Below are 26,606 nucleotides of genomic sequence, written 5' to 3'. Positions count from 1 at the left end.
ACTTGATAGCTCATTTCTTTTTATCACCTGCCTAAGCATCATATTCGGTAACCTTTCTGTAACTGCTTTCTAGTGTCAGGAGATTTTTTCTGTTCTGATTCTCTGGAATTTTCTACATAGACAATCATGTTATCTGTGAACATCAATAGTTTTAATCTGTGTACCTTTTATTTCCCTTACTTATCTTGCTGCATTAGCTAGGACTTCCTGAAGGTTGCTGAAAAGGTATGGTTACAGGGGACCTCCTTGCCTTGCTCTTTATCTTAATGGAAAAGCATCTAGTTTCTCACCATTAAGTATGATGTTAGCTGTAGGATTTTTATAAAAATTTTTATAAAAAGTTGAGGGAACTTGGTAAAAAGTTTCTGTATTCCTCATTTACTGGGTTTTTTATTTATCATGAATGGATGTTAAGATTTTTTGAAAAGTTTTTCTGCATCTACTGATATGATCATATAATATTTCTTCTTTAGCCTGTTGATATGATGGGTTACATTAATTATTAAATGTTGGATACCTGGATAAATCCCACTTGTTCATATCATGTAGTTCTTTTTATACACTTTTGGATTCAATTTGCAAGCATATTGTTGAGGATTTCTGTATCTATTCATGAGATCCTGGTCTGTACCTTGGCTTTCTTCTAATGTCTTTCCCTAGCTTTACAACTAGGGTAATGCTGGCCTCAAAAAATAAGTAAAAGCTCTTCTTTTACATTATGTAAGATACTCTACAGAAGTGATACTATTTCTCCCTTAATTTGGTAGAATTCATCAGTAAAAACATCTGGGCCTAATACTTTCTGCTTCAGAAGATTAAAAATTGATTCAATTTCTTGACACATATGCCTATTTAGATTTACCCTTCTGTGAGTTTTGACAGATTGTTTCTTTCAAGGAATTGGCCCATTTCATTTAGGATATCAAATCTGTGGGTATAGAGTTGTCCATAACATTCCTTTATACCCTTTTGATGCTGAGGGGATCAGTAGTTATGGCTCCCTTTCATTCCTGATGTTAGCAATTTGTATCTTCTCTTTCTCTAGCTAACCTGACTAGAGATTTATCAATTTTATTGACCTGCTCTAAGAACCAGCTTTTGGTTTTATTGATTTTTCTCTATTGGTTTCCTGTTTTCAATTACTCTGATATCTGCCTAAGTTCTCATTATTCTTTTGTTTTTTTATAACTTGGACTTAATTTGCTCTTTTTCTAGTTTCCCACAATGGAAGCTTAGACTCTGTGTATAATCTAAGATCACTAGATCATGTAATCTTAGGTTATTAGCCTAATGTAATTGTTTACATAATCTGATCATGTAATTTAGTATATCACCTCTACCCTATCAATAGAAGCACTGCTCTAGTTCCATTCTGGTCATGCTCCAGCCTCAGTCCTCCTCCCCAGAGAAGCAATAGTGATTAAGGCCCAGATCTCAGGGGACATCAGACCCTTGACTTTACAGCCTAATTCACAGCCCTGAGTGTCGTCTAGTCTGAGGCTTCCTTCCTGAACCCTGTCTTGGAAAGCAGTTGCTTACCCAGGGTCTGGATAAATTTAGGCTGAAGACTAGAGTATTTACATATGTATACTCAAGGCACATCATGGTCTGCAATGAGCTATGGGTGAAAGAGAAGGGGCAATGGGACTAGGGCCTAGATATTCCCATGCAGAGAATACATTTTTATTGAACATTTAGTTATTTTGATTTATAAGTTTTAAAAGGTTAGACATGAGCTTCGTGGGCTTCCTTTTAAACTGTTGCTCCAGGCCTTATTATATTCAAGGGAGATGTGCCTAATATTGTAAAAACTGCTAAACTAGGAGTATCCATTTTCTATTCCCAATTATGTTAAGTTCCATTTTGTTAAGAAACATATAGTTTATGTAATGTACATACCTAAGTCCTGTGAACTTAAGGGATGCTTCACTGGTGTTTAATGCTTCTGCCCTAATTATTCAATTTATCTCTGCTTTTAAAAACATTCATATTTAAATCGTTGCCAGGATTAGGCTATGGTTATTATTATTAATAATATTTATTAACTTCCTGTGGTGAAATCCTGATTCCTTTGTAATCTTCATGTAATACAGATTCCAGATTCCATTTTGATTTTACAACCTGTGTTGAAGGTTACTCAAATATATAAACCACAAAATTTCATAGAAATGCACAGACAAACACAAAGATCACATGTAAACACTAGTGAAATCTGAATAAAGTCTGTATCTGACTTAGTAGTAGGGTACCATCCTGTTACGGCTATAAATATGTTACAGTTATATAACACTGATTAGAGTATGTTATAGTTATGTAACTATTACTAGAAGAAGCTTTGTAAAGGGCACATCAGAATTCTATGCACTACTACTACTGCAACTTCTTTTGAACCTATTTTACTATTCTTTTTAGTTTTTAAAGCTTTACATTGCACAATATGCATTATAAATTACAATCTGCTGTTTCGTACTAAAACACAAATTCTAGCTTTTGATGTTACATTACCTCTAAACAAAATCTGCAATCCGTAAGTCTCAAATGGACAGATTCCTCCCCTATATAAATTCTGACATAAGCTAGTATTTTTGTTAGAACTTTCACAAAATCAAAATCTGTGAGGTTTTATGCCAGTACATGACATTCAGTGGAATATTATCTGTTAACAAGTTGCCCTATACTTGTTGCAGTCTAGAAATTGGTCCTATGTTATTACTTTGGAGTAAAATAAGGCCATTGTGTGGATGAAGGTTACTAAACATTCAGAATGTCAACAGAGCTTTCTCCATAGTATGAATTCTCTGAAATAGAGTAGGTGCTGAATTGTGGCTCAACATTTCTAATATTCACTTCAATCATAAGGTTTTTCTCCTATGTGCATTCGCTGATGTACAATAAGGTTTGACTTCTGAGAAAAGGTTTTCCGACATGTGTTACATTCATAGGGCTTCTCCCCTGTGTGTGATCTCTGATGTTTAGCGAGGTCTGATTTACGGTAAAAAATTTTCCCACATTCATTACACTGACAAGACTTCTCTCCTGTGTGAGCCCTGTGATGTACCGTGAGTGATGATTTGTGACTGAAGGATTTCCCACATTCGTTACATTCATAGGGCTTTTCTCCTGTGTGCTTCCTCTGATGCAGAGTAAGTCCTGACTTCACACAAAAAGATTTTCCACATTCGTTACATTTATAGGGCTTTTCTTCTATATGTGTTCTCTGATGTACAATTAGAGCTGACTTATGGCAGAAAGCCTTTCCACACTCACTGCATTCATAGGGTTTCTCCCCTATGTGAATTCTCTGGTGCTGAGTGAGCTGTGACTTCTGGCAGAAGGTTTTCCCACATTCGTTGCACTCATAGGGCTTCTCCCCTGTATGTGTTCTATTATGTTTAGTTAGGTATGATTTATTATAGAAGATTTTTCCACATTCTTGACATTCATAGGGTTTCTCCCCTGTATGGATTCTATAGTGTTGAGATAGGGTTGACTTATGGCTGAAAAATTTTCCACACTCAGGGCATGCAAAGGGTTTCTCCCCTGTGTGAGTTCTCTGATGTACTGTGAGGTCAGACTTCAAGCAGAAGGTTTTCCCACATTCATAACATTCATAAGGTTTCAAACCTGTATGAATTATCTGATGTCTGGTGAGTACTGACTTGTGGTAGAAAGTTTTCCCACATGCATTACATTCATAGGGTTTATCTCCTATATGAGTTCTCTGATGTTGTGTAAGATGTGACTTCTGACAGAAAGACTTCCCACACTCAGGACATTCAAAGGGTTTCTCACCTGTATGAGTTCTCTGATGTACTGTAAGGTGTGAATTCATACAGAAAGATTTTCCACATTCATAACATTCATAGGGTTTTAGTCCTGTGTGTGTTCTCTGATGTTTAGTGAGGTCTGACTTCTGATAAAAAGTTTTCCCACATGCATTACACTGATAGGGTTTCTCGCCCGTATGTGTTCTCTGGTGTAATGTGAGGGCTGACTTGTGGCTGAAGGCTTTCCCACATTCACTGCATTCATACGGTTTCTCCCCTGTGTGTGACCTCTGATGTTTAGTGAGGTTTGATTTCTCCCAGAAAGTTTTTCCACACTCATTACACTGAAAGTGTTTCTCTCCTGTGTGAATCCTTTGATGTCGAGTGAGGTGTGACTTCTCCCAAAAAGCTTTGCCACATTCATTACATTCAAAGTGCTTCTCTCCTTTATGAGTTTTCTGAAGCTGTGAGAGGTAGAACTTCCTCCTGAAATTATTCCCAATTTCACCATATTCACAGTGTTTCAAATGTGCCTCATGATGTTTTAAAAGGGAGGACTTCACACATAAGGATTTCCCACAATCACCAAATTCATAGTGATTTTCCTTTGAGGCAGTTATCTGATGGAACAAGAAGGATGAGCTATCACAGAATCTTCTCCCATATTCATCATATGCACAGTCATTCTCTTCAGTGATCTCTGTCTTGTATGTATTGAATACTACCTTTTCATTGAAGGTTTCTTGATGTATGTTATATGCAAAATTTTGCTCTAAAGTTTGAATCTTTTCAAGCTGAACAGAATCCTCATTATGACTGACAATTTTTCCACTTTTAAAACATTCATTTTTTTCTCTAGTATGAGTTTTCTCATGTTTAATATTGAGTAGCAATTTTCCACAGGCATTAAATTCATTGGTCTTTTTTCCTAAAGAGTTTTTATCAATAACCAATTCTGAAATATAGTTGAAGCTCATTCCACATGAGCCACAATGACAGAGTATTTTTCTGTGAGGAAAAGAATTTGTGTCCAACTCAAGTGACTTTCCTAGTACATTACCTTGTTCTTTAGTCAGACTTTTGTTATTGATCAATACAACTTTCCATATGTGTTTAGGCTGGTTTTCTTGGCTCCTTTCTTTCATGCGATCAGTTTTGCAGACTTCTAGAAACAAGAAAAATTTATCTCACCATATGAAAATTAACACATTTCTTATGGAATGAGACCTACCTACAAATGCCCTACATTGCTGGTAGCTGAAAAAGGAAGAGTAAACTGTACTTAGAAAACATACATTTGGTTTTAAGACATTTCTCAGACATATCTGAGGAATAAGAGCAACTCTTTAAATCCGAATCTCTCCATGAATTCTCCATAAAACTTATGGATCAATATAAGGAGAGCAAATACAATTACTAGCAACACATTACTTGGGCATAACTACAGAATACTACTAACTTCAAATCATCATTAAGTAACTAAATAAATATTCAAATACAAAACAGACAGAGTTTCAGTTTTCATAGGTATGCAGAAAGTCAGCTGAGGACTGACTCTTTGCATATCACATATTACCATGTGTTATAAATACATGTAAATGATGAGACAGAGAACTTAAGAGGTGATTAAACACAAATATCACATTAATCCAAGTCTATGCTCTAATCAGTAATGCTGAAGAAGCTGAAGTTGAACAGTTCTATGAAGACCTACAAGACCTTCTAGAACTAACACCCAAAAAAGATGTCCTTTTCATTACAGGGGACTGGAATGCAAAAGTAGGAAATCAAGAGATACCTGGAGTAACAGGCAAATTTGGCCTTGGAGTACAAAATGAAGCAGGGCAAAGGCTAAAAGAATTTTGCCAAGGGAATGCACGGGTAACAGCAAACACCCTTTGTCCAACAACACAAGAGAACACTACACATGGACATCACCAGATGGTCAATACCAAAATCAGACTGACTATATTCTTTGCAGCCAAAGATGGAGAAGCTCTATACAGTCAGCAAAAGCAAGACTGGAAGGTGCCTGTGGATCAGATCATGAATTCACTACTGCCAAATTCAGACTTAAACTGAAAAAAGTAGGGAAAACCACCAGGCCATTCAGGTATGACCTAAATCAAATCCCTGTGATTATACAGCAGAAGTGACAAATATATTAAAAGGATTAGATCTGGTAGACAGAGTGTCTGAAGAACTATATAGGTTCGTGACACTGTACAGGAGGCAGTGATCAAGACCATCCCAAAGAAAAAGAAATGCAAAAAGGCAAAATGGTTGTCTAAAGAGGCCTTACAAATAGCTGAGAAAAGAAGAGAAGTAAAAGGCAAAGGAGAAAAAGAAAGATATATGCATTTGAATACAGAGTTCCAAAGAATAGCAAGAGAGATAAGAAAGCCTTCCTCAGTGATCAATGCAAAGAAATAGAGGAAAACAATAGAATAGGAAAGACTAGAGATCTCTTCAAGAAAATCAGAGATACCAAGGGAACATTTCATGCAAAGATGAGCACAATAAAGGACAGAAATGGTATGGACCTAACAGAAGCAAAAGATATTAAGAAGAGGTGGCAAGAATACAAAGAACTATATATAAAAAAAGATAATGATGGTGTGATCACTCACCTAGAGCCTCATATCCTGGAGTGCAAAGTGAAGTGGGCCTTAGGAAGCATCACTATGAACAAAGATAGTGGAGGTGATGGAATTCCAGCTGAGCTATTTCAAATCCTAAAACATGATGCTGTGAAAGTGCTGCACTCAACATGCCAGCAAATTTGGAAAACTCAGCAGTGGCCACAAGACTGGAAAAGGTCAGTTTTCATTCTAATCCCAAAGAAAGGCAATGCCAAAGAATGTTCAAACTACTGCACAATTGCACTCATCTCATGCTAGCAAAGTAATGCTCAAAATTCTCCAAGCCAGGCTTCAACAGTACATGAACCATGAACTTCCAGATGTTCAAGCTGGGTTTAGAAAAGGCAGAGGAGCCAGAGATCAAATTGCCAACATCCGCTGGATCATCAAAAAAGCAAGAGAGTTCCAGAAAAACATCTACTTCTGCTTTACTGACTATGCCAAAGCCTTTGACTGTGTGGATCACAACAAACTGTGGAAAATTCTTAAAAGAGATGGGAATACCAGACCACCTTACCTGCCTCCTGAGAAATCTGTATGCAGGTCAAGAAGCAACAGTTAGAACTGGACATGGAACAACAGACTGGTTCCAAATTGGGAAAGGAGTACGTCAAGGCTGTATATTGTCACCCTGCTTATTTAACTTATATGCAGAATACATCATGCAAAATGCCAGGCTGGATGAAGCACAAGCTGGAATCAAGATTGCTGGGAGAAATATCAATAATCTCAGATATGCAGATGACACCACACTTATGGCAGAAAGCAAAGAACTAAAGAACCTCTTGATGAAAGTGAAAGGAGAGTGAAAAAGCTAGCTTAAAACTCAACATTCAGAAAACTAAGATCAATGGCATCTGGTCCCATCACTTCATGGCAAATAGATGGGGAAACAATGGAAACAGTGACAGACTTTATTTTCTTGGGCTCCAAAATCACTGCAGATGGTGACTGCAGCCATGAAATTAAAAGACACTTGCTCTTTGGAAGAAAAGCTATGACAAACCTAGACAGCATATTAAAAAGCAGAGATATTACTCTACCAATAAAGGTCCGTCTAATCAAAAGCGATGGTTTTTCCAGTAGTCATGTATGGATGTGAGAGTTGGATCATAAAGAAACATGAGTGCCAAAGAATTGATGCTTTTGAATTGTGGTGTTGGAGAAGACTCTTGAGAGTCCCTTGGACTGCAAGGATATCAAACCAGTCAATCCTAAAGGAAATAAGTCCTGAATATTCATTGGAAGGACTGATGCTGAAGCTGAAACTCCAATACTTTGGCCACCTGATGTGAAGAACTGACTCATTGGAAAAGACCCTGATGCTGGGAAAGATTGAAGGCAGGAGGAGTAAGAGGACAACAGAGGATGAGATGGTTGGATGGCATCACTGACTCAATGGACATGAGTTTGAGCAAGCTCTGGGAGTTGGTGATGGACAGGGAAGCCTGGCGTTTTGCAGTCCATGGGGTTGCAAAGAGTCGGTCAAAACTTAGTGACTGAACTGAACCACAATTAAAATTACTCCTAGAAAGAAAAAGTTCCATTGTAAGTGGGAAAATACGGAATGATATCTCAGTTCTGATAAAGGTCAGACTACTAGGAAACCCATATGAACAGACCTGGAGTAATGGGCAACTAAGGAGGCAAGAGCTAGTCAAAACTGTGAAAAAGACCAAGTGACTTCAGGAGTTAAATTGCAAAGAATCTGATAAAAGACCGAATTACTTCCCCCTCCCAAATTCAAATGTTGAAGTCTTAATCCCCAATGTGGCTGTACTTGGAGACAAAACTTTTTAGAACTGGTTAAGGTTAAATGAGTTCATAAGGGTAGAGCACAAATCCAATGGAAATGGTATCCTTATTAGAAGAGGAAAGGACACCAGAGCTCACTTGCTCTTCATGTGCCGCAGAGAAAAGGCCATCTGAGGACAGTGAAAAGGTGATGTCTGCAAGCTGAGGAAAGAGACCTCATCAGAAAAGAATGCTGCTGGCACTTTCATTTTGAACAACTAGCCTCCAGTACTGTGAGAAAATGAATTTCTGCTCATAAGCCACCCAGTCTATGGTGTTCTGTTAGAGCAGCCCAAACATACTAATAGCCCAAAGAGAAAACAGATTTGACTGAAAATTTAATAAATGGCAACAAGAAAGGCATAACAGCACCAAAAATAATAACCAAAGACTAAGGAAAAAAAGAACAAGAAAACAGAATGAGTAAACTCTGGATTTAAAAAGGTATTCTGACTGCTGGTGGGAACATAAGTTGGTATAGACACTACAGAAAACAGCTAAGCAGGTTTCTCAAAAAGCTAAAAATAGAGTTGCCATATGATCCAGCAATCCCACTCCTGAGGGCATATACCCAGACAAAACTGTAATTCAAAAAGATACTACATGCACTGCTATGCTCACAGCAGTGCTAAGGCATGGAAACAACCTAATGTTCATCAACAGATGAATGGATAAAGAAGATGTGGTGCATGTATATGATGGAATACTACTCAACCATAAAAAAGAATGAAATAATGCCATTTGCAGCAACATGGATGGACCTAGAGATTATCACACTAAGTGAAGTAAGTCAGACAGAGAAGACAAATACCATGTGATATCACTTATATGTGGAATCTAACATATAATGCAAATGAACATAACTACAAAACAGAAATGGACTCACAACATAGAGAACAGACTTGTGGTTGCCAAGGGTGAGGGAGAGTGGGCAGGGATGAAGTGGGAGTTTGGGTTTAGCAGGTGCAAACTATTATATATAGAATGGATAACAATAAGGTCCTACTGTACAGCACAGGGAACTATATTCAATATTCTGTGATAAACCATAATGGAAAAGATGTTTCCATAAATAGATATGTTTATTTATAAATATAAATTTTAAAAACTTAAAAAAACAGAAATAAAAAATGTTTATACCCATATAACTGAATCACTTTGCTGGATAGTAGCAATTAATACAGCACTGTAAATCAACTATACTTAATACAAAAATAAACTTAAAAATACAGAAAAGTAAATGGAAAAAATAAACTTGTAATTTCATCACCCAGAAAAGAAGTAGGAGCAAAAATACAAAAAATAAAATTAAAACAAAATTTTATGTATGATTATAGTCTTTAAAGAGAAAGAACAGAAGATAATGGGATGCATCTAAAATTAAAAAACATCATCTAAGAAAAGGCTTCCCTAGTGGCTCAGTCAGTAAAGAATCTGCCTGCAATGTGGGAGGGCCTGGGTTCAAACCTTGGGTTGGGAAGATAACCTAGAGGAAGGCATGGCAACCCATGCCAGTATTCTTGCCTGGAGAATCCCCATGGACAGAGGAACCTGGCAGACTACAGTCCATGGGGTCGCAAAGAGCTGGACACAACTGAGTGACTAAGCATACACAGAGCACAATCTAAGGAAACCACCCAAAGATAAAAGACCTAATCCACATATTCAAAAGGACCACCATGAACTTGCAAAGACTGAGCTGGAAGAGTCCTCTCTAAGACATATATTAATAAAACTTCTAAAAGGAAGAAAAATTCTCTGGACAAAAAGCCTATGTCTCAACAAAAACTATCATGTAGGTTTGGCCGCAGACTTCGTCACCAATAAACAAAGCAAAGCTCAGTGGAGCATCATATTTTAGAAAAGAAAGTGGGAGTCAATGGGTTTTATCATTTATTTATACTCCCTTAAGCAGCAAGGCTATGTAAAAAGGTTTAGATATTCACAAAGGTAGGTAATACTGTAATCGCAAAACCTTCTAGAAGAGCAGAAACTTAGAGCAACCAAGATCTGACAGGAAACACTGGAAGAAAAACAGAACAGTGAATACATTTAAGACCAAAATAAAGATGAAAACAAGAACAGAAGAATAATACATAAATGCTATATGTTCTAATGAAGCAGAAATAATGTAATTTAATAACTGCAGGAAACAGGAGAGAAAAAAGCAGTAAGTAAGAATAAACTCACAAACAGCCATCTAAATAATAAAGGATGTCACTAAAAGCTGAAAAATCAAATAAGAGGGTTAAGTAAGGAAATGGGCAACTAATGCATTGTGTCAGTATAAAAGTGACTACTTAGAACAAAAATGTCGGAATTTCCTAATTGTCTTCCTCCAAAAAGAACAGAAAGAGAGCAAATAAAAAATTCAGTAAACGTGATACACTTATAAATGTAACAAGACAAAAATGAGACCAAATATATGAGTCATGTCAATAATTAAGAAGGAATTTAACTCACCAATTAAAATGATCTTTAAAATGAGTCACAGACAAAACCTAAAGCTATACTGTAGAGAAAAAACACACTTAGGGAAAATGATTTTTAAAAAAGGCTAAAAACCAGGGCATGGACAGTATCATTCCAAACAAAGGAAAACAAGAGGGAGGCAGAGGTTCGATCTTGGTTACCAGGAGGGAAAGAGAAACACTTTACACTGCTAAAATCTGTAAATCTGAGTGGACAAATAACAGTTATGAGCATCTACAGAACAAATAACCTTCATGAAGCAGAACTCAGAGAAGCAAGGAGAAATAGAAAAACACTAATAAGAAAAGTATTTAAAGTCAGATTAAAACAAAAAGTTAAAGGTATAAAAGACAGAAATATAACATTATTAATCCATATCTAAATTTATAATATCAAAGCTTTATGATACAAAATACACTTGCATCACAAGGGTACATGAAACAGTCACAAACACTGACATAGATAACACGCATAGATAATAATGAAGTAAAAACAGAAATTAATGGGGAAGAATGACCTTTCATTTGAACCTGAAAAACAACTCTACAAAACTGTTCTTGCATGAGAAGAGAAACATAAACCAAAGATAAAAAAGGTCTAAAACAAAAAACTAATGCAAATATTACTGATGAGGATGTATGGGATACCTGTATTAGTCAAAAAGAAATTTCTCAGCATTAGATATTTCTGTCAGTGAAAAAAGAAAGAATGAAAGCAAGTGAATTCTTGATTCTAAAAAATTAGAAAAAGAAAATAATGGTGTAAAAGAAAGTAGAAAGTATGAAGGAAGAAATAAAGGTAAAAACAGATAAATAATAAAGTTAAAAATTTTTTAACTTCATTTTTAAGGTCTACTAGTTTTATTAACTCCTTATTGCAAAATTCAGACTTAAATTGAAGAAAGTAGGGAAAACTACTAGGCCATTCAGTATGACCTAAATCAAATCCCTTATGATTATACAGTGGAAGTGACAAATAAATTCAAGGGATTAGATCTGATAGACAGAGTGCCTGAAGAACTATGGATAGAGTTTTGTAACTCTCAGGGAGTGTTTGACGGGAGGATTCCTACATGCTGTCTCTCATGAGTCCTTTGTCCCTCTTCAAGCGGAACAGCACGCTGCTCCCAGAGACTGAAGTCATTGTGAGGCAGGCTTGGGTCTCCTTTAGTAAACATTCTCTTTTTGACAAAATTGCTTAGTCTTGCTCCCCCTTCATGAGATATGGATTGTCTCCTGACCTTGTGACTAGGATTACCCCTTGTTCCCTTGGTAACGGTTACTGTATGTTTGGTTTTCTGATCTCTATCATTCCCGAAAGAAGTTTCTTGTACTGCAGCCTATATATACTCATAGAAAAATCATTAAAGCACCTTTGCTCCATTAGAGCTTAGGTCCCTGGGTCTTTTTTTGTCTCTCTCTCTCTTTTTCTGGCTGACTCTCTGGAGCGTGGAGACCCGTCATGCTCACTTTCCTGCCCGGGCTTCTAAGACCCTCTCGAGAAGGCACTTTGTGCCTTCACCCCCTCGAGAGGGCGCCTGGTGCCTTCGTGAGCGATGCAAGTCCTGTGTCAAGGGCTTTATTGGTCCTCTGCATAAACCAGGGAATATCAGCCTCTTTCTCTCTTTTACTTTCTTATCGTCGACTCCGTACCACCAGGTTCCGGTCCATTAAAGGACCCCAACAGTAACACTGTACAGGAGGCAGTGATCAAGACCATCCCCAAGAAAAAGAAGTACAAAAAGGCAAAATGGTTGTCTGAGGAGGCCTTACAAATAGCTGAGAAAAGAAGAGAAGTAAAAGGCAAAGGAGAAAAGGAAAGATATACCCATCTGAATGCAGAGTTCCAAAGAATAGCAAAGAGAGATAAGAAAACCTTCCTCAGTGATTAATGCAAAGAAACAGAGGTAAACAACAATAAAAACAACAACATGGAAAACACTAGAGATCTCTTCAAGAAAATTAGAGATACCAAGGGACCATTTCATGTAAAGATGGGCACAATAAAGGACAGAAACAGTATGGACCTAACAGAAGCAGAAGATATTAAGAAGAGGTGGCAAGAATACATAGAAGAACTATATATAAAAAGAAGATAATCATGATGGTGTGATCACTGACCTAGAGCCTGATATCCTAGAGTACAAAGTCAAGTGGGCCTTAGGAAGCATCACTATGAACAAAGATAGTGGAGGTGATGGAAATCCAGATGAGCTATTTCAAATCCTAAAAAATGATGCTGTGAAAGTGCTGCACTCAATATGCCAGCAAATTTGGAAAACTCAGGAATGGCCACAAGACTGGAAAAATTCAGTTTCTATTCCAAACTCAAAGAAAGGCAGTGCCAAAGAATTTTCAAACTACTGCACAATTGCACTCATTTCACATGGAGCAAAGTAATGCTCAAAATTCTCCAAGCTAGGTTTCAACAGTACATGAACTGAGAACTTCCAGATATTGAAGCTGGATTTAGAAGAGACAGAGGAAGCAGAGAACAAATTGCCAACATCTGCTGGCTCACAGAGAAAGCAAGAGAATTCCAGAAAAACATCTCCTTCTGCTTCACTGACTATGCTAAAGCCTTTGACTGGGTGGATCACAACCAACTGTAGAAAGTTCTTAAGGAGATGGGAATACCAGACCATCTCACCTGCTTCCTGAGAAATCTGTATGCAGGTCAAGAAGCAACAGTTAGAAACAGACATGGAACAACAGGACTGGTTCCAAATTGGGAAAGGAGTACATCAAGACTGTATTTTGTCATCCTGCTTATTTAACTTATAGGCAGAGTACATCATGTAAACTGCCAGGCTGGATGAAGCACAAGCTGGAAACAAGACTGCTGGGAGAAGTATCAATAAGCTCAGATATGCTCAGATATACCACCCTAATGGCAGAAAGTGAACAAAACCTAAAGAGCTTCTTGATGAAGGTAAAAGAAGAGAGTGAAAAAGCTGGCTTAAAACTCAACATTCAGAAAACTAAGATCATGGCATCTGGTCCCATCACTTCAAGGCAAATAGATGGGGAAACAATGGAAACAGTGACAGACTTTCTTTTCTTGGGCTCCAAAATCACTGCAGATGGTGACTGCAGCCATGAAATTAAAAGATGCTTGCTCCTTGGAAGAAAAGCTACTACAAACCTAGACAGTGTGTTAAAAAGCAGAGACATTACTTTGTCAGCAAAGGTCTGTATAGTCAAAGCTCTGGTTTTTCCAATAATCATGTACAGATGTGACAGTTGGGATCATAAAGAAGGCTGAACATCAAAGAATTGATGCTTCTGAACTGTGGTTTTGGAGAAGACTCTTGAGAGTCCCTTGGACTGCAAGGAGATCAAACCAGTCAATTCTAAAGGAAATCAACTCTGAATATTCATTGGAAGGACTGATGCTAAAGCTGAAGCTCCAATACTTTGGCCACCTGATGTGAAGAGCCAACTCATTAGAAAAGACCCTGATGCTGGGAAAGATAGAAGACAGGAGAAGGGAACAACAAAGGATGAGATGGTTAGACAGCATCAGTGACTCAATGGACATGAGTTTGAGTAAGCTTCAGGAGAGGGTAAAGGATAAGGAAGCCTGGGGTGCTGTAGCCCATGGGGTTGCAAATTGTGGAACATGATTGAGTGACTGAACAACAACAAAATTTTATTAAGGTATGTCTTAGGACTATTCTAGGTACGTTTTCCCACGTTTCCAGTGGTCTATTTGAATATGTGAAACAGGTCTTCTTTAATTTTTGCAGTTTTAAGATGATCAGAAATTAAAGAAACAGAAAGACAAAAATTGAACAAATTAAGTCAAAAGGCTGGTTCTTTGAAAAAATTCACAAAAAAGGCAAATCAGTGACTAATCAACAAACAAGTGGGAGAAATCACAACTACACACAATAAGAAAAGATAAGGGAGAAGCAATCATTGAAACAAGGTGTATTATCTTAAAAGGCTATTTTTTTGCACAACTTGCTACAAATACATTTGGAAGAGAAGAATAAATACTTTCTTGGGAAAATACAACTTATTAAAATATATCCTGGTAGAGACAGAAAATATAAACAGAAAAATTTCCACATAAGCAGCAAAAATTAGCAAGTTTGCCTAAGCAGTAGAATGAGCACATCTAAAATTTTAATCTAGATTCACAGATGGTTGAAGTTTTGCAACCATGCTTTATTTTTCTCTATATAAAGCCTTCTTAACCATTAACTATTCTAAATTCAAATATCATGACCCATTACTCCAAATACATCAGCATTCTATCTTTGAAGAATAAAAATGTGGTCACACTCAAGGAAATTATACCTGATAATATTATATGTTATACAGGCCATTCATGAAGAGCAGCATCTCTGAAAATATCACATGCTTTTCACTTATATAAATCCCTTCCTTTAACTGTAAAATTCTCCAAAGGCAGAGTGTTTAATGAAACTGGTTTAATCAAAATTTTTTCTTTAAAAAATTTCCATACATTCTGAAATTTATCAATATGTTTCTTTGACTTGTTTTTTCACTGTTTCCTAAATTCACCCACACTGTTGCACATAGACATATATCGAAAAGACCACTGTGAAAATATACTGTAATTTACATACTGATTCCCCTATATGATGGATAGTCTAGTTGACTATTTAGTTTTTCTATTATTATGAACAATACAGACATTCCTCTATACAGCTGGTGTCTACTTGGAAGTGTCTCTAAAACAATGCTACTCAAAAGTGGAGAGTTGCATATCAATGCCTGTCAATATGAGGTATGTAACAAGTAGGTGATAAGATAAATACACAGAGGGCAACCATTTAGAAACTTTCACATCAATCCCAAGAGTTTTAGTGAGGTAGACATGAAGAATCAACTGAATACATTCAAACTACATAGTTTGATAAGTTCTGACACAATAATATATATGAACAGATTTATTTCTGGGTTCTGTATTTTGATCAACTCCTCTATGTGTCCTTGAGGCTAACACCACAGTCTTGTTTACCATAACTTTACAGTAACTCTTGAAATCAGGCAGTTGTTACACTACAACTTAGCTTTTATTTTTTGAAGCTGTTGCTCTAGCTCCTCTGACTCCTCTGAACTTCTATATGAAGTTAGGAATCAGCTAGTCAATTACTCTAAGAAAGCCTGTTGGGACTTAGATTGGAGTTGTTCTGAATCTACAAATGTTTTAAATGAGAAAAATGTTAATCATATTGAGCACTTGGATAATGACCATGTATGAAAGTATATATGTCAATACATGAGGCTCTCTCTCTCCAGTTATTTAGGTATTAAATTGCTCTCTGCAATGGCCTATAATGTTCATTCAGTGAGGTCTTTCACATCTTTGCTAGATAGGTCAGCAAAAAAATATTTTTCATGTTATTGCAAATAAAACTGATTTTTGTATGCTGACTTTTATCTTGCAACCTACATGCACTTAAAAATTCTAGCCATTTTTTTATGGTTCTATATAATTATCTTTTTGTGAATAGACAGTTCTACTTCTTTTTCCACTACTGCCTCCTTTTCTTTTTCTTCTCTGATTATACTAGCCAGATTACATTATTTTACTAAGTATGAGTGGACTACCTGTCTTGTTCCCGATATTGTTTAGGAAATTATTCAGTTTTAAAATATTAAGCACAATATTAGCTGGTTTTCAATAAGAGGCTTTTGTCTTATTTTCATTGAGAGCCTTAATCTGGAATGAAAGCTGAATTCTGTCAAATGTTTTTCTCTATTGAGATCATCATACAAGCTTTTCTTTTTTTTTTTTTTAATGTAGGTTTCCATGTTACTCTTTCCATACATCTCACCCTCTCCTCCCCTCTCCCCATGTCCATAAGTCTATTTTCTATGTCTGTTTCTCCACTGTTGCCCTGTAAATAAATTCTTCAGTACCATTTTTCTAGATTCTGTATATATGTGTTAGAATATCTTTCTCTTTCTGACTCACTTCACTCTGTATAATAGGTTCTAGGTTCATCCACCTCATTAAAACTGACTCAAATGTGTTCATTTTTATGGCTGAGTAATATTCCATTGTGTATATATACCACAGTTTCTTTATCCATTCATCTGTAGATGGACATCTAGGTTGCTTCCATGTTCTAGCTATTGTAAATAATGCTGCAATGAACAATGGGATACATGTGTCTCTTTCAATTTTGGTTTCCTCAGGGTATACACCTAGGAGTGTGATTGTTGGGTCATATGGTGGTTTTATTCCTAGTTTTTTAAGTAATCTCCATACTGTCTTCCATAGTGGCTGTATCAATTTACATTCCCATCAACAATGCAAGAGAGTTCCTTTTTTCCCACACCCTCTCCAACATTCTTTGAAGACTTTTTGATGAGGGCCATTTTGACTGGTGTGAGGTGATTATAGTTTTGATGAGCATTTTTTCATGTGTTTGTTAGCCATCTATATCTCTTCTTTGGAGAAATGTCTGTTAAGGTCTTTTTCCCACTTTTTGACTGGGTTATTTGTTTTTCTGGTATTGAGTTAGTTGTATGAGCTGCTTGTATATTTTGGAAATTAATTCTTTGTCAGTTGCTTCATTTGCTATTATTTTCTCCCATTCTGAGGGCTGTCTTTTCATCTTGCTTATAGTTTCCTTTGCTGTGCAAAAGCTTTTAAGTTTAATCAGGTCCCACTTATTTACTTTTGTTTTTATTTCCATTACTCTAGGAGGTGGGTCATAGAGGATCTTGCTTTGATTTATGTCATCGAGTGTTCTGCCTATGTTCTAATTTCCTTCTTTTAACATGTTGCTATCCAGTTTTCCCAGCACCATTTATTGAAGAAGCTGTCTTTGCCCCATTGTATATTCTTGCTTCCTTTGTCAAAAATAAGGTACCCATAGGTACATGGGTTTATTTCTGAGCTTTCTATCTTGTTCCATTGGTCTATATTTCTGTTTTTGTGCCAGTACCATACTGTCTTGATGACTGTAGCTTTGTAGTATAGTCTGAAGTCAGAAGGCTGATTCCTCCAGCTCCATTCTTCTTTCTCAAGACTGCTTTGGCTATTTGGGGTCTTTTGTGTTTCCATATGAATTGTGAAATTTTTGTTCTAGTTCTGTGAAAAATGCCATTGGTAATTTGATAGGGATTGCATTAAATCTGTAGATTGCATTTGGTAGTATAGTCATTTTCACAATATTGATTCTTCCTACCCAGGAACATGGAATATCTCTCCATCTGTTTATGTCATCTTTGATTTCTTTCATTAGTGTCTTATAATTTTCTGTGTACAGTTCTTTCATCTCCTTAGGTAAGTTTATTCCTAGATATTTAATTCTTTTTGTTGCAATGGTGAATGGGATTGATTCCTTAATTGCTCTTTCTGATTTTTCATTGTTAGTATATAGAAATGCAAGTGATTTCTGTGTATTGATTTTGTATCCTGCAACTTTGCTAAATTCACTGATTAGCTCTAGTAATTTTCTGATACTATCTTTAGGGTTTTCTATGTATAGTATCATGTCATCTGCAAACTGAGAGCTTTACTTCTTTTTTCTGATCTGGATTCCTTTTATTTCTTTCTCTTTGATTGCTTTAGCTAGGATTTCCAGAACTACGTTGAATAATAGTTGTGAAAGTGGACACCCTTGTCTTGTTCCTGATCTGAGGGGGAATGCTTTCAGTTTTTCACCATTGAGAATAATGTTTGCTGTAGGCTTACCACATACATGGGCTTCCCTTGTGGCTCAGCTGGTAAAGAATTCACTTACAATGTGGCAGACCTGAGTTCGATCCCTGGGTTAGGATCTAGATCCCCTGGAGAAGGGAAAGGCTAGCCACTCCAGTATTCTGGCCTGGAGAATTCCATGGATCATGGGGTCGCAGAGAGTCAGACATGATTGAACAACTTTCAGTTTCACTTTCACTATCACATATATGGCCTTTACTATGTTGAGGTAGGTTCCTTCTATGCCCATTTTTTAAGAGTTTTAATCATAAATAGGTGCTAAATTTTGTCAAAGGCTTTTTCTGCATTTATTGAGATGATCATATGGTTTTTATCTTTCAGTTTGTTCATATGATATAACATTGATTGATTTCCGTACATTGAAGAATCCTTCAAATTTTGTTGAGGATTTTTACATCTATGTTCATCAGTGATATTGGCCTGTAGTTTTCTTTCTTGTGTTGTCTTTGTCTGGTTTTGGTATCAGGATGATGGTGGCCTCGTAGAATGAGTTTGGAAGTGTTCCTTCCTCTGCAATTTTTTGAGAGTTTTAGAAGGATAGGCATTAGCTCTTCTCTAAATGTTTGATAGAATTCTCCTGTGAAGCCATCTGGTCCTGGGTTTTTGTTTTTTGGGAGATTTTTTATCACAGCTTCAATTTCAGTGCTTGTAATTGGGTTGTTCATAATTTCTATTTCTTCCTGGTTCAGTCTTGGAAGATTGAACTTTCTAAGAATCTGTCCATTTCTTCCAGGTTATTCATTTTATTGCCATGTAATTGTTCATAATAATCTCTTATAATCCTTTGTATTTCTGCATTGTCTATTGTAACCTCTCCTTTCTCATTTCGGTCTTTGCTGGGTATAGTAATCTTGGTTGTAGATTTTCCCTTTCAGTACTTTAAATATATCCTGCCTTTTCCCTTCTGGCCTGAGAGTTTCTACTTAAAGATCAATTGTTAAGTGTATGGGGTTTCCCTTGTATGTTACTTGTTGCTGCTTTAATATTCTTTGTGTTTAGTCTTTGTTAGTTTGATTAGTATGTGTCTTGGCATGTTTCTCCTTCATTTATCCTTGTAATGGGATTCTTTGTGCCTCTTGGCTTGATTGATTTATTTCCTTTTCCAAATGCTAGGGAAATTTTCAACAATAATCTTTTCAAAAAATTCTTATACCCTTTCTTTTTTCTTTCTTCTGGGACCCTATATTCAAATGTTGGTGTGTTTGATATGGTCCCAAGGTCTCTGAGACTGTCCTCAGCTCCTTTTCATTCTTTTTACTTATTTGCTCTTCAAATTTTGTTGATTTGATTCTTCTCTCGTTTTTTTCTTAATGAGTCTGGCTAAGGGTTTGTCAATTTTGTTTATCTTCTCAAGAACCAGTTTTTAGTTATATGAATCTTTACTGTTGCTTTTATCATTTCTTTCTGCTTGATCTTTATGATTTCTTTCCTTCTACTGACTTTGGGGTTTTATTCTTCTTCTTTTTTCCAGCTGCTTTAGGTTAATGTCAGGTTGTCTGTTCGATGTTTTCCTTGTTTATTGAGGATAGGGTTGTGCTGCTATAAGCCTCCCTCTGAGAACCGCTTTTGCTGCATCCCACAGGCTTTGAGTTGTCGTGTTTTCATTGTCATTTGTTTCTAGAAATCTTTTGATTTCCCTTTTGATTTCTTCAGTAAGCTGCTCATTTTAGAAATGTATTGTTTAATCTCCACGTGTTTGTGTTTCTTACAGTTTTTTCCTATAATTGATATCTAGTCTCATAGCGTTGTGGTCAGAGTAGATGCTTGATACAATTTCAATTTTCTTAAATTTACTGAGGTTTGAGATGTGGTCTATCCTGGAGAATGTTCCATGTGCACTTAAGAAGGTGCATTCTTCTGCATTTGGATGGAATGTCCTGAAGATATCAATGAGATCTATCTCATCTAATGAATCATTTAAGACTTGTGTTTATTAATTTTATATTTTAGTGTGAGTGCAGTGTTAAAGTCTCCTACTATTATTGTGTTACTGTCAATTTCTCCTTTTATGTCTGTTAGTGTTTTTTTAATGTATTGAGGTGCTCCTATGTTGGGTGCATAGATATTTACAATTGTTATGTCTTCCTCTTGAATTGATCCCTTGATCATTATGTAGTGTTCTCCCTTATCTCTTGTAATCTTCTTTATTTTAAGGTCTATTTTGTCTGATATGAGGATTGCTACTCCAGCTTTCTTTTGCTTCCCATTTCCATGGAATATATTTTTTCCATCCTCTCACTTTCAGTGTATATGTGTCTTGAGGTCTAAAGTGGGTTTCCTGTAGACAGCATATATATGGGTCTTGTTTTTATATATAATCCAGCCAGAGCATGTCTTTTGGTTGGAGCATTTAATCCATTTACATTTATTTTTTTTCCATTTACATTTAAAGTAATTATTGATATATATGTTCCTATTGCCATTTTCTAATTGTTTGGGGTTGATTTTGTAGATCTTTTTTCTTCTGTTGTATTTCTTGACTATATAAGTCTGTTTAACATTTGTTGTAAAGCTGGTTTGGTGATACTGAATTCTCTTTTTTGCTTGTCTGAAAAGCTTTTTATTTCTCCATCAATTTTGAATGAGATCTTTGCTGGGTATAGTAATCTTGGTTGTAGATTTTTCCCTTTCAGTACTTTAAATATATCCTGCCATTCCCTTCTGGCCTGAAGAGTTTCTGCTGAAAGATCAGCTGTTAAGTGTATGGGATTTCCCTTGTATGTTACTTGTTGCTTTTCCCTTGCTGCTTTTAATATTCTTTGTGTTTAGTCTTTGTTAGTTTGATTAGTATGTGTCTTGGCATGTTTCTCCTTGGTTTATCCTGTATGGGACTCTTTGTGCCTCTTGGGCTTGATTGACTATTTCCTTTTCCATGTTGGGGAAATTTTCAACTATAATCTCTTCAAAAATTTTCTCATACCCTTTCTTTTTCTCTTCTTCTGGGACCCCTATAATTCAAATGTTGGTGTGTTTGATATGGTCCCAGAGGTCTCTGAGACTGTCCTCAGCTCTTTTCATTCTTTTTACTTTATTCTGCTCTTCAGAAGTTATTTCCACCATTTTATCTTCCAGCTCACTGATTCATTCTTCTGCTTCAGATATTCTGTTATTGATTCCTTCTAGAGTATTTTTAATTTCAGTAATTGTGTTGTTTGTCTCTGCATGTTTATTCTTTAATTCTTCTAGGTCTTTGTTAATTGATTCTTGCATTTTCTCCATTTTGTTTTCAAGGTTTTTGATCATCTTTACTATCATTATTCTGAATTCTTTTTCAGGTAGTTTGCCTATTTCCTCTTCATTTATTTGGACTTCTGTGTTTCTAGTTTGTTCCTTCATTTGTGTAGTATTTCTCTGCCTTTTCATTATTTTTTTTAAACTTATTGTGTTTGAGGTCTCCTTTTCCCAGGCTTCAAGGTTGAATTCTTTCTTCCTTTTGGTTTCTGCCCTCCTAAGGTTGGGGCTTCCCTGGTGGCTCAGACGGTAAAGTGTCTGCCTGTAGTGCGGGAGACCTGGGTTCGATCCCCTGGAGAAGGAAATGGCAACCCACTCCAGTACTCTTGCCTGGAAAATTCCATGGACTGAGGAGCCTGGTAGGCTACAGTCCATGGGGTTGCAAAGAGTCAGACACGACTGAGCGACTTCACAGGTCACAAGGTTGGTCCAGTGGTTTGTGTAAGCTAGGGTGAGATTTGTGCAGAGTTTTTGTTTGTTTGTTTTTCCTCTGATGGGCAAGGCTGAGTGAGGTGGTAATCCTGTCTGCTGATGACTGGGTTTGTATTTTTGTTTTGTTTGTTGTTTAGATGAGGCATCCTGCACAGGGTGCTACTGGTGGTTGGGTGATGCTGGGTCTTATATTCAAGTGGTTTCCTTTGTGTGAGTTCTCACTATTTGATACTCCCTAGGGTTAGTTCTCTGGTAGTCTAGGGTCTTGGAGTCAGTGCTCCCACTCCAAAGGCTCAGGGCTTGATCTCTTTCAGGAAAACTTAATTGATCCACAAATCTGACATTTGAACATGCATGCTCCTGTTATGGCTCACAGATGATGTCAGGCTCTGTCCACCACAATTTTCCAAATGATAGTCTTGCTTGGCCAACAGGAAGTAAACAATCAGGAAATAGAGATCAGCTGAGCTCTGCCTCACCTGAGCTTCAGGATAAACAGTAAATACAGTACAATAGTCCGATGGTCTCTTTGATAATCTTTCCTGTCTTCACCAAGTATTTGGAAATTTTAGGATACAGTCAAGGCAGTACTCAGATGAATATTTATAGCTATAAACACCTGTGGCACAGGAGGGCTCCCCAGCTCCTACTCCCTGAATCCTCTTTCTCCTCCTCCCCTCCTCTCTCTCTCCCTCAGTCTCTGCCAGGCACGCGTGGTGCCAGTTGGTCCTGACCTGACCAGAAAGAGAACAGGGTGGGAGGGGGTGGTGGCAGTGGTGACCAGCAGCCACTGAGATCACTTCCATAATTTCTCTTTTTGATAGCCTGTTGTTAGTGTATAGAAATGAATAGATTTCTGTATATTAATTTTGTATCCTGCAACTTTACCAAATTCATTGATGAGCTCTAACAGCTTTTTGGCAGCACCTTTAGAATTTTCCATGTGTAGTATTATGTCATCTGCAAACAATGATAGTTTTGCTTCTTCCTTTCCAATTTATATTCTTTATATTTCTTTTTTTTGTCTGCTATGACTAGGACTTCCAATACTATGTTGAATAAAAGTGGTGAGAGTGGGCATCCCTGTCTTGTTCCTGATCTTAGAGGAAATGCTTTCAGCTTTTTACTACTGAATAATGATGTTAGCTGTTGCGTTATCATGTATGATCCTCCATACACAGTCTGCTGAGAGTTTTACTGTAAATGGATGTAGAATTTTGTCAAAAGCATTCTGCACCAAATGAAATACACGTATCTCTATAATGTTTTGCAACAGTTTGAGAAGAAGTGTTAACGCCTCTCTAAACATTTTGTAGTATTCACCTGTGAAGTCATCTGGTCCTGGACTTTTGCTTTTTATGATTAAAAAAAAATACTGATTCAATTTCATTACTGGTAGGTACAAAATATTATCTAAAATATCTATTTGTTTTTAAATTATAAGACATACAAAGAAACAGGAAAATTCCACCTATGCTGGGGAAATAGCAAACAACAGAAACTGTTTGTGAGAGGATCCAGATATGGGACTTAGCAGGCCTTACAGCAGCTATTATAAATATGTTCAAAAACTACCAAGCTTAAGGAAGCAAATATTAGTATGAAGGCAGATCATCACATAGAGAGTAAGAATAGAGACAAATAAAAATTCTAGGTTTGAAAATTATAATAACTGCAACAGAAATTCACTGGAAGGATTCAATAGTAGATTGGTGCTTACAGGAAGAAGATTTAGTGAAAAGTGAAGATAGCTCAACTAACAAAATGCAATCTAAGGAACAGAGAAAGAAAATATAAAGAATAAAGCCTCAAATAAGTGAAGGACACCACTAACTGCATTAACATTCATAATGGAAGTACCAGAATGAAAGGAAAAAGACCAAGGAGCAAAAAAAGTATTCAATGAAATGATGGCAAAAATTTGGCAAATGTAAAGAAAAACATTAATCTGCAAATTCAACAAGATGAACTCCAAGTGGGATAAACAGAGAGATGCATCATAGCAAAAATATTTAAGAAACAAAGACAAAACTTAAAATCAACAAGAGAAACACAACTATTAACATACAAGAAACTCCAGTAAGATTAACACTTGACTTCCCATCGGAAACAACAGAGTCCAGGAAGTGGGATGACATTTTCAGTATGCTGGGGGAAAATGTGTTCTAGTTCTAAATTTTTAGCGGGGCCTCCATACTGTTTTCCATAGTGGTTGAACCAATTTGCATCTTAACCAATGGTGTACAAGGGTTCCCTTTTCTCAACATTCTCGCCAACACGTTATTATCTCTTATCTTCTTGATGCCAGCCATTCCAACTGGTGTGACATGGTATCTCACTGTGCTTTTGATTTGCATTTCCCTGATGATTAGTGATGCTATCTTTTCAGGTACCTGTGAGCATTAAAAATACTATTTCTATGACTCATTAAGATGCATTATTTTTCCATTACTATACTCTCAGCTCTTAAGAGTACAGTAACTACTCAAAAATTATTTGAGTCAAAAAAATGAATGTATGAAAGAATAGCTAATAATAGCATGAACACAGAGCAATGGAGGTTGTAAGCTAACCAACTGAAGCTGCTTTGAGAATCAGAGTAACCAAGGAAAGCAACAATAAAATGAGGTGGGCAAAAACTGGATTACTGGCAAATATAAGAATGATAAATATTCAAAAAGTGAATAAAAAAAGAACATTTTTAATAAGAGTGGTATCTGGAGACTTCATTCAAAAATTAGTATTTTAAGTCACTTCTAAGTATTAGGACCTCTAAAGTGATATTCTTAAAAAAAAAAAATTTCAAAGTTAACCTCTAATCAGAGGAAGATAGTAAATTGCCTGATGTTCACTTGTTTAATACACATTAACTCACCTGAGAAGCTTTGGCTTGGGAATTCTTCCTCCAATATCCATGGCTCTTCTCCTTGCTCCAGTCTGAAGATCACCTCTGGTTTGGTAATACAATACCCTGTCAAAGTGAAATAATTTACGATGTAGACTGGGTGGCCTAGATTTCAGGGCCTCTGAAACAGGAGGAAGCTTCTAGAGCTGCTCAATGAAGGTGCCATTGAACATTTCACTGGAGAAGCAAACACAAGTATCTTCCTGGTGCCCTAAAGTGACCTGTAAACATTGAGTCTTGAATTCCAATCTTAAATATCATTAAACTTCTCATGATGTCCATAAGCTTCTTTTTATTTTCCCATTTATTTTTATTAGTTGGAGGCTAATTACTTTACAATATTGTGTGGGTTTTGTCATACATTGACATGAATTAGCCATGGATTTACATGTATTTCCCATCCCGATCCCCCCTCCCACCTCCCTTTCTACCCTATTCCTCTGGGTTTTCCCAGTGTACCAGGTCCGAGCACTTGTCTCATGCATCCAACCTGGGCTGGTGATCTGTTTCACCCTTGATAGTATACATGTTTCGATGCTGTTCTCTTGAAACATCCCACCCTTGCCTTCTCCCACAGAGTCCAAAAGTCTGTTCTATACATCTGTGTCTCTTTTTCTGTTTTGCATATAGGGTTATTGTTACCATCTTTCTAAATTCCATATATATGTGTTAGTATACTGTAATGGTCTTTATCTTTCTGGCTTACTTCACTCTGTATAATGGGCTCCAGTTTCATCCATCTCATTAGAACCGATTCAAATGAATTCTTTTTAATGGCTGAGTAATATTCCATGGTGTATATGTACCACAGCTTCCTTATCCATTCGTCTGCTGATGGACATCTAGGTTGCTTCCATGTCCTGGCTATGATAAACAGTGCTGCGATGAACATTGGGGTGCACGTGTCTCTTTCAGATCTGGTTTCAAAAATATGGAACGCTTCACGAATTTGCATGTCATCCTTGCACAGGGGCCATGCTAATCTTCTCTGTATCGTTCCAATTTTAGTATATGTGCTGCCAAAGCGAGCACCATAAGCTTCTTAATTAAAAGAATTTTTTTTGTTACAACTTTGTGGCCAAGATGAGCCCTACAAAGAGGATCTGATTTAATACTCTTATGCATGTATTATTACTTTATGCTTTAGTCTGTTTGGGCTATTGTAACAGAATACCATAGACCAGGTGGCTTTAAAAACAGGAATTTACTTCTCACACTCTGGAGGCTGGGAACTCAGAGATCAAGGTGCCAGTATGGTCAGAATCTGGTGCAGCCTCACTTCCTGGTTTGCAGAACACACCTTTTTGCTGTGTCCTCACAAGGTGGAGAACACCAAAAGATCCCTTTTCTTCTCCTGTTTTTGTAAATGCATTAATCCCACCAAGAGGATCTAATAATTCAATCTAACACTACTTGAGGATTGGAGTTTAAAAGAATTTTTAAATACCATTTAGAATTACATCATAAACCAACCTTACCCACTGAGACAAGGTTCCTGTAGTTCTCCAGCATCACATCTCTATACAAGGACCTTTGAGTTGAATCCAGGTGCTGCCACTCCTCCTGGGTGAAGCCCACAGTCACATCCTTAAAGGATACTGATCCTTGGAATTTCGGTTCAATCTGAAATATTCAGAATTAAGATGACATGGA

The 26,606-nt window shown here is 36.7% G+C and overlaps 1 protein-coding gene and 1 non-coding gene across 2 annotated transcripts in view; both read right to left on the bottom strand.

Moving 5' to 3' along the window:
* Positions 1-26,606, bottom strand: part of LOC110150701 (zinc finger protein 33B-like) — a 98,375-nt gene that overhangs the window by 51,698 nt on the left and 20,071 nt on the right. Inside the window, exons 2-4 of the mRNA XM_070464694.1 lie at positions 26,432-26,576; positions 24,924-25,019; positions 2,873-4,932 (exon numbers count right to left, since the gene is read on the bottom strand). Of these exons, the coding sequence (XP_070320795.1) occupies positions 2,873-4,932; positions 24,924-25,019; positions 26,432-26,576 (2,301 nt within the window). The remainder of the gene's footprint in view (positions 1-2,872; positions 4,933-24,923; positions 25,020-26,431; positions 26,577-26,606) is intronic.
* On the bottom strand, positions 25,879-25,985 carry LOC139034234 (U6 spliceosomal RNA). Its single transcript, XR_011486658.1, has one exon. It is a non-coding gene; the product is annotated as a U6 spliceosomal RNA (small nuclear RNA).

Source organism: Odocoileus virginianus, unplaced genomic scaffold (genome assembly GCF_023699985.2).
Source record: "Odocoileus virginianus isolate 20LAN1187 ecotype Illinois unplaced genomic scaffold, Ovbor_1.2 Unplaced_Contig_62, whole genome shotgun sequence".
In the NCBI taxonomy this organism is placed as follows: Eukaryota; Metazoa; Chordata; class Mammalia; order Artiodactyla; family Cervidae; genus Odocoileus; species Odocoileus virginianus.
Note: the sequence above shows the minus strand (reverse complement) of the source record. Positions and strands in the feature narration are given on the sequence as shown.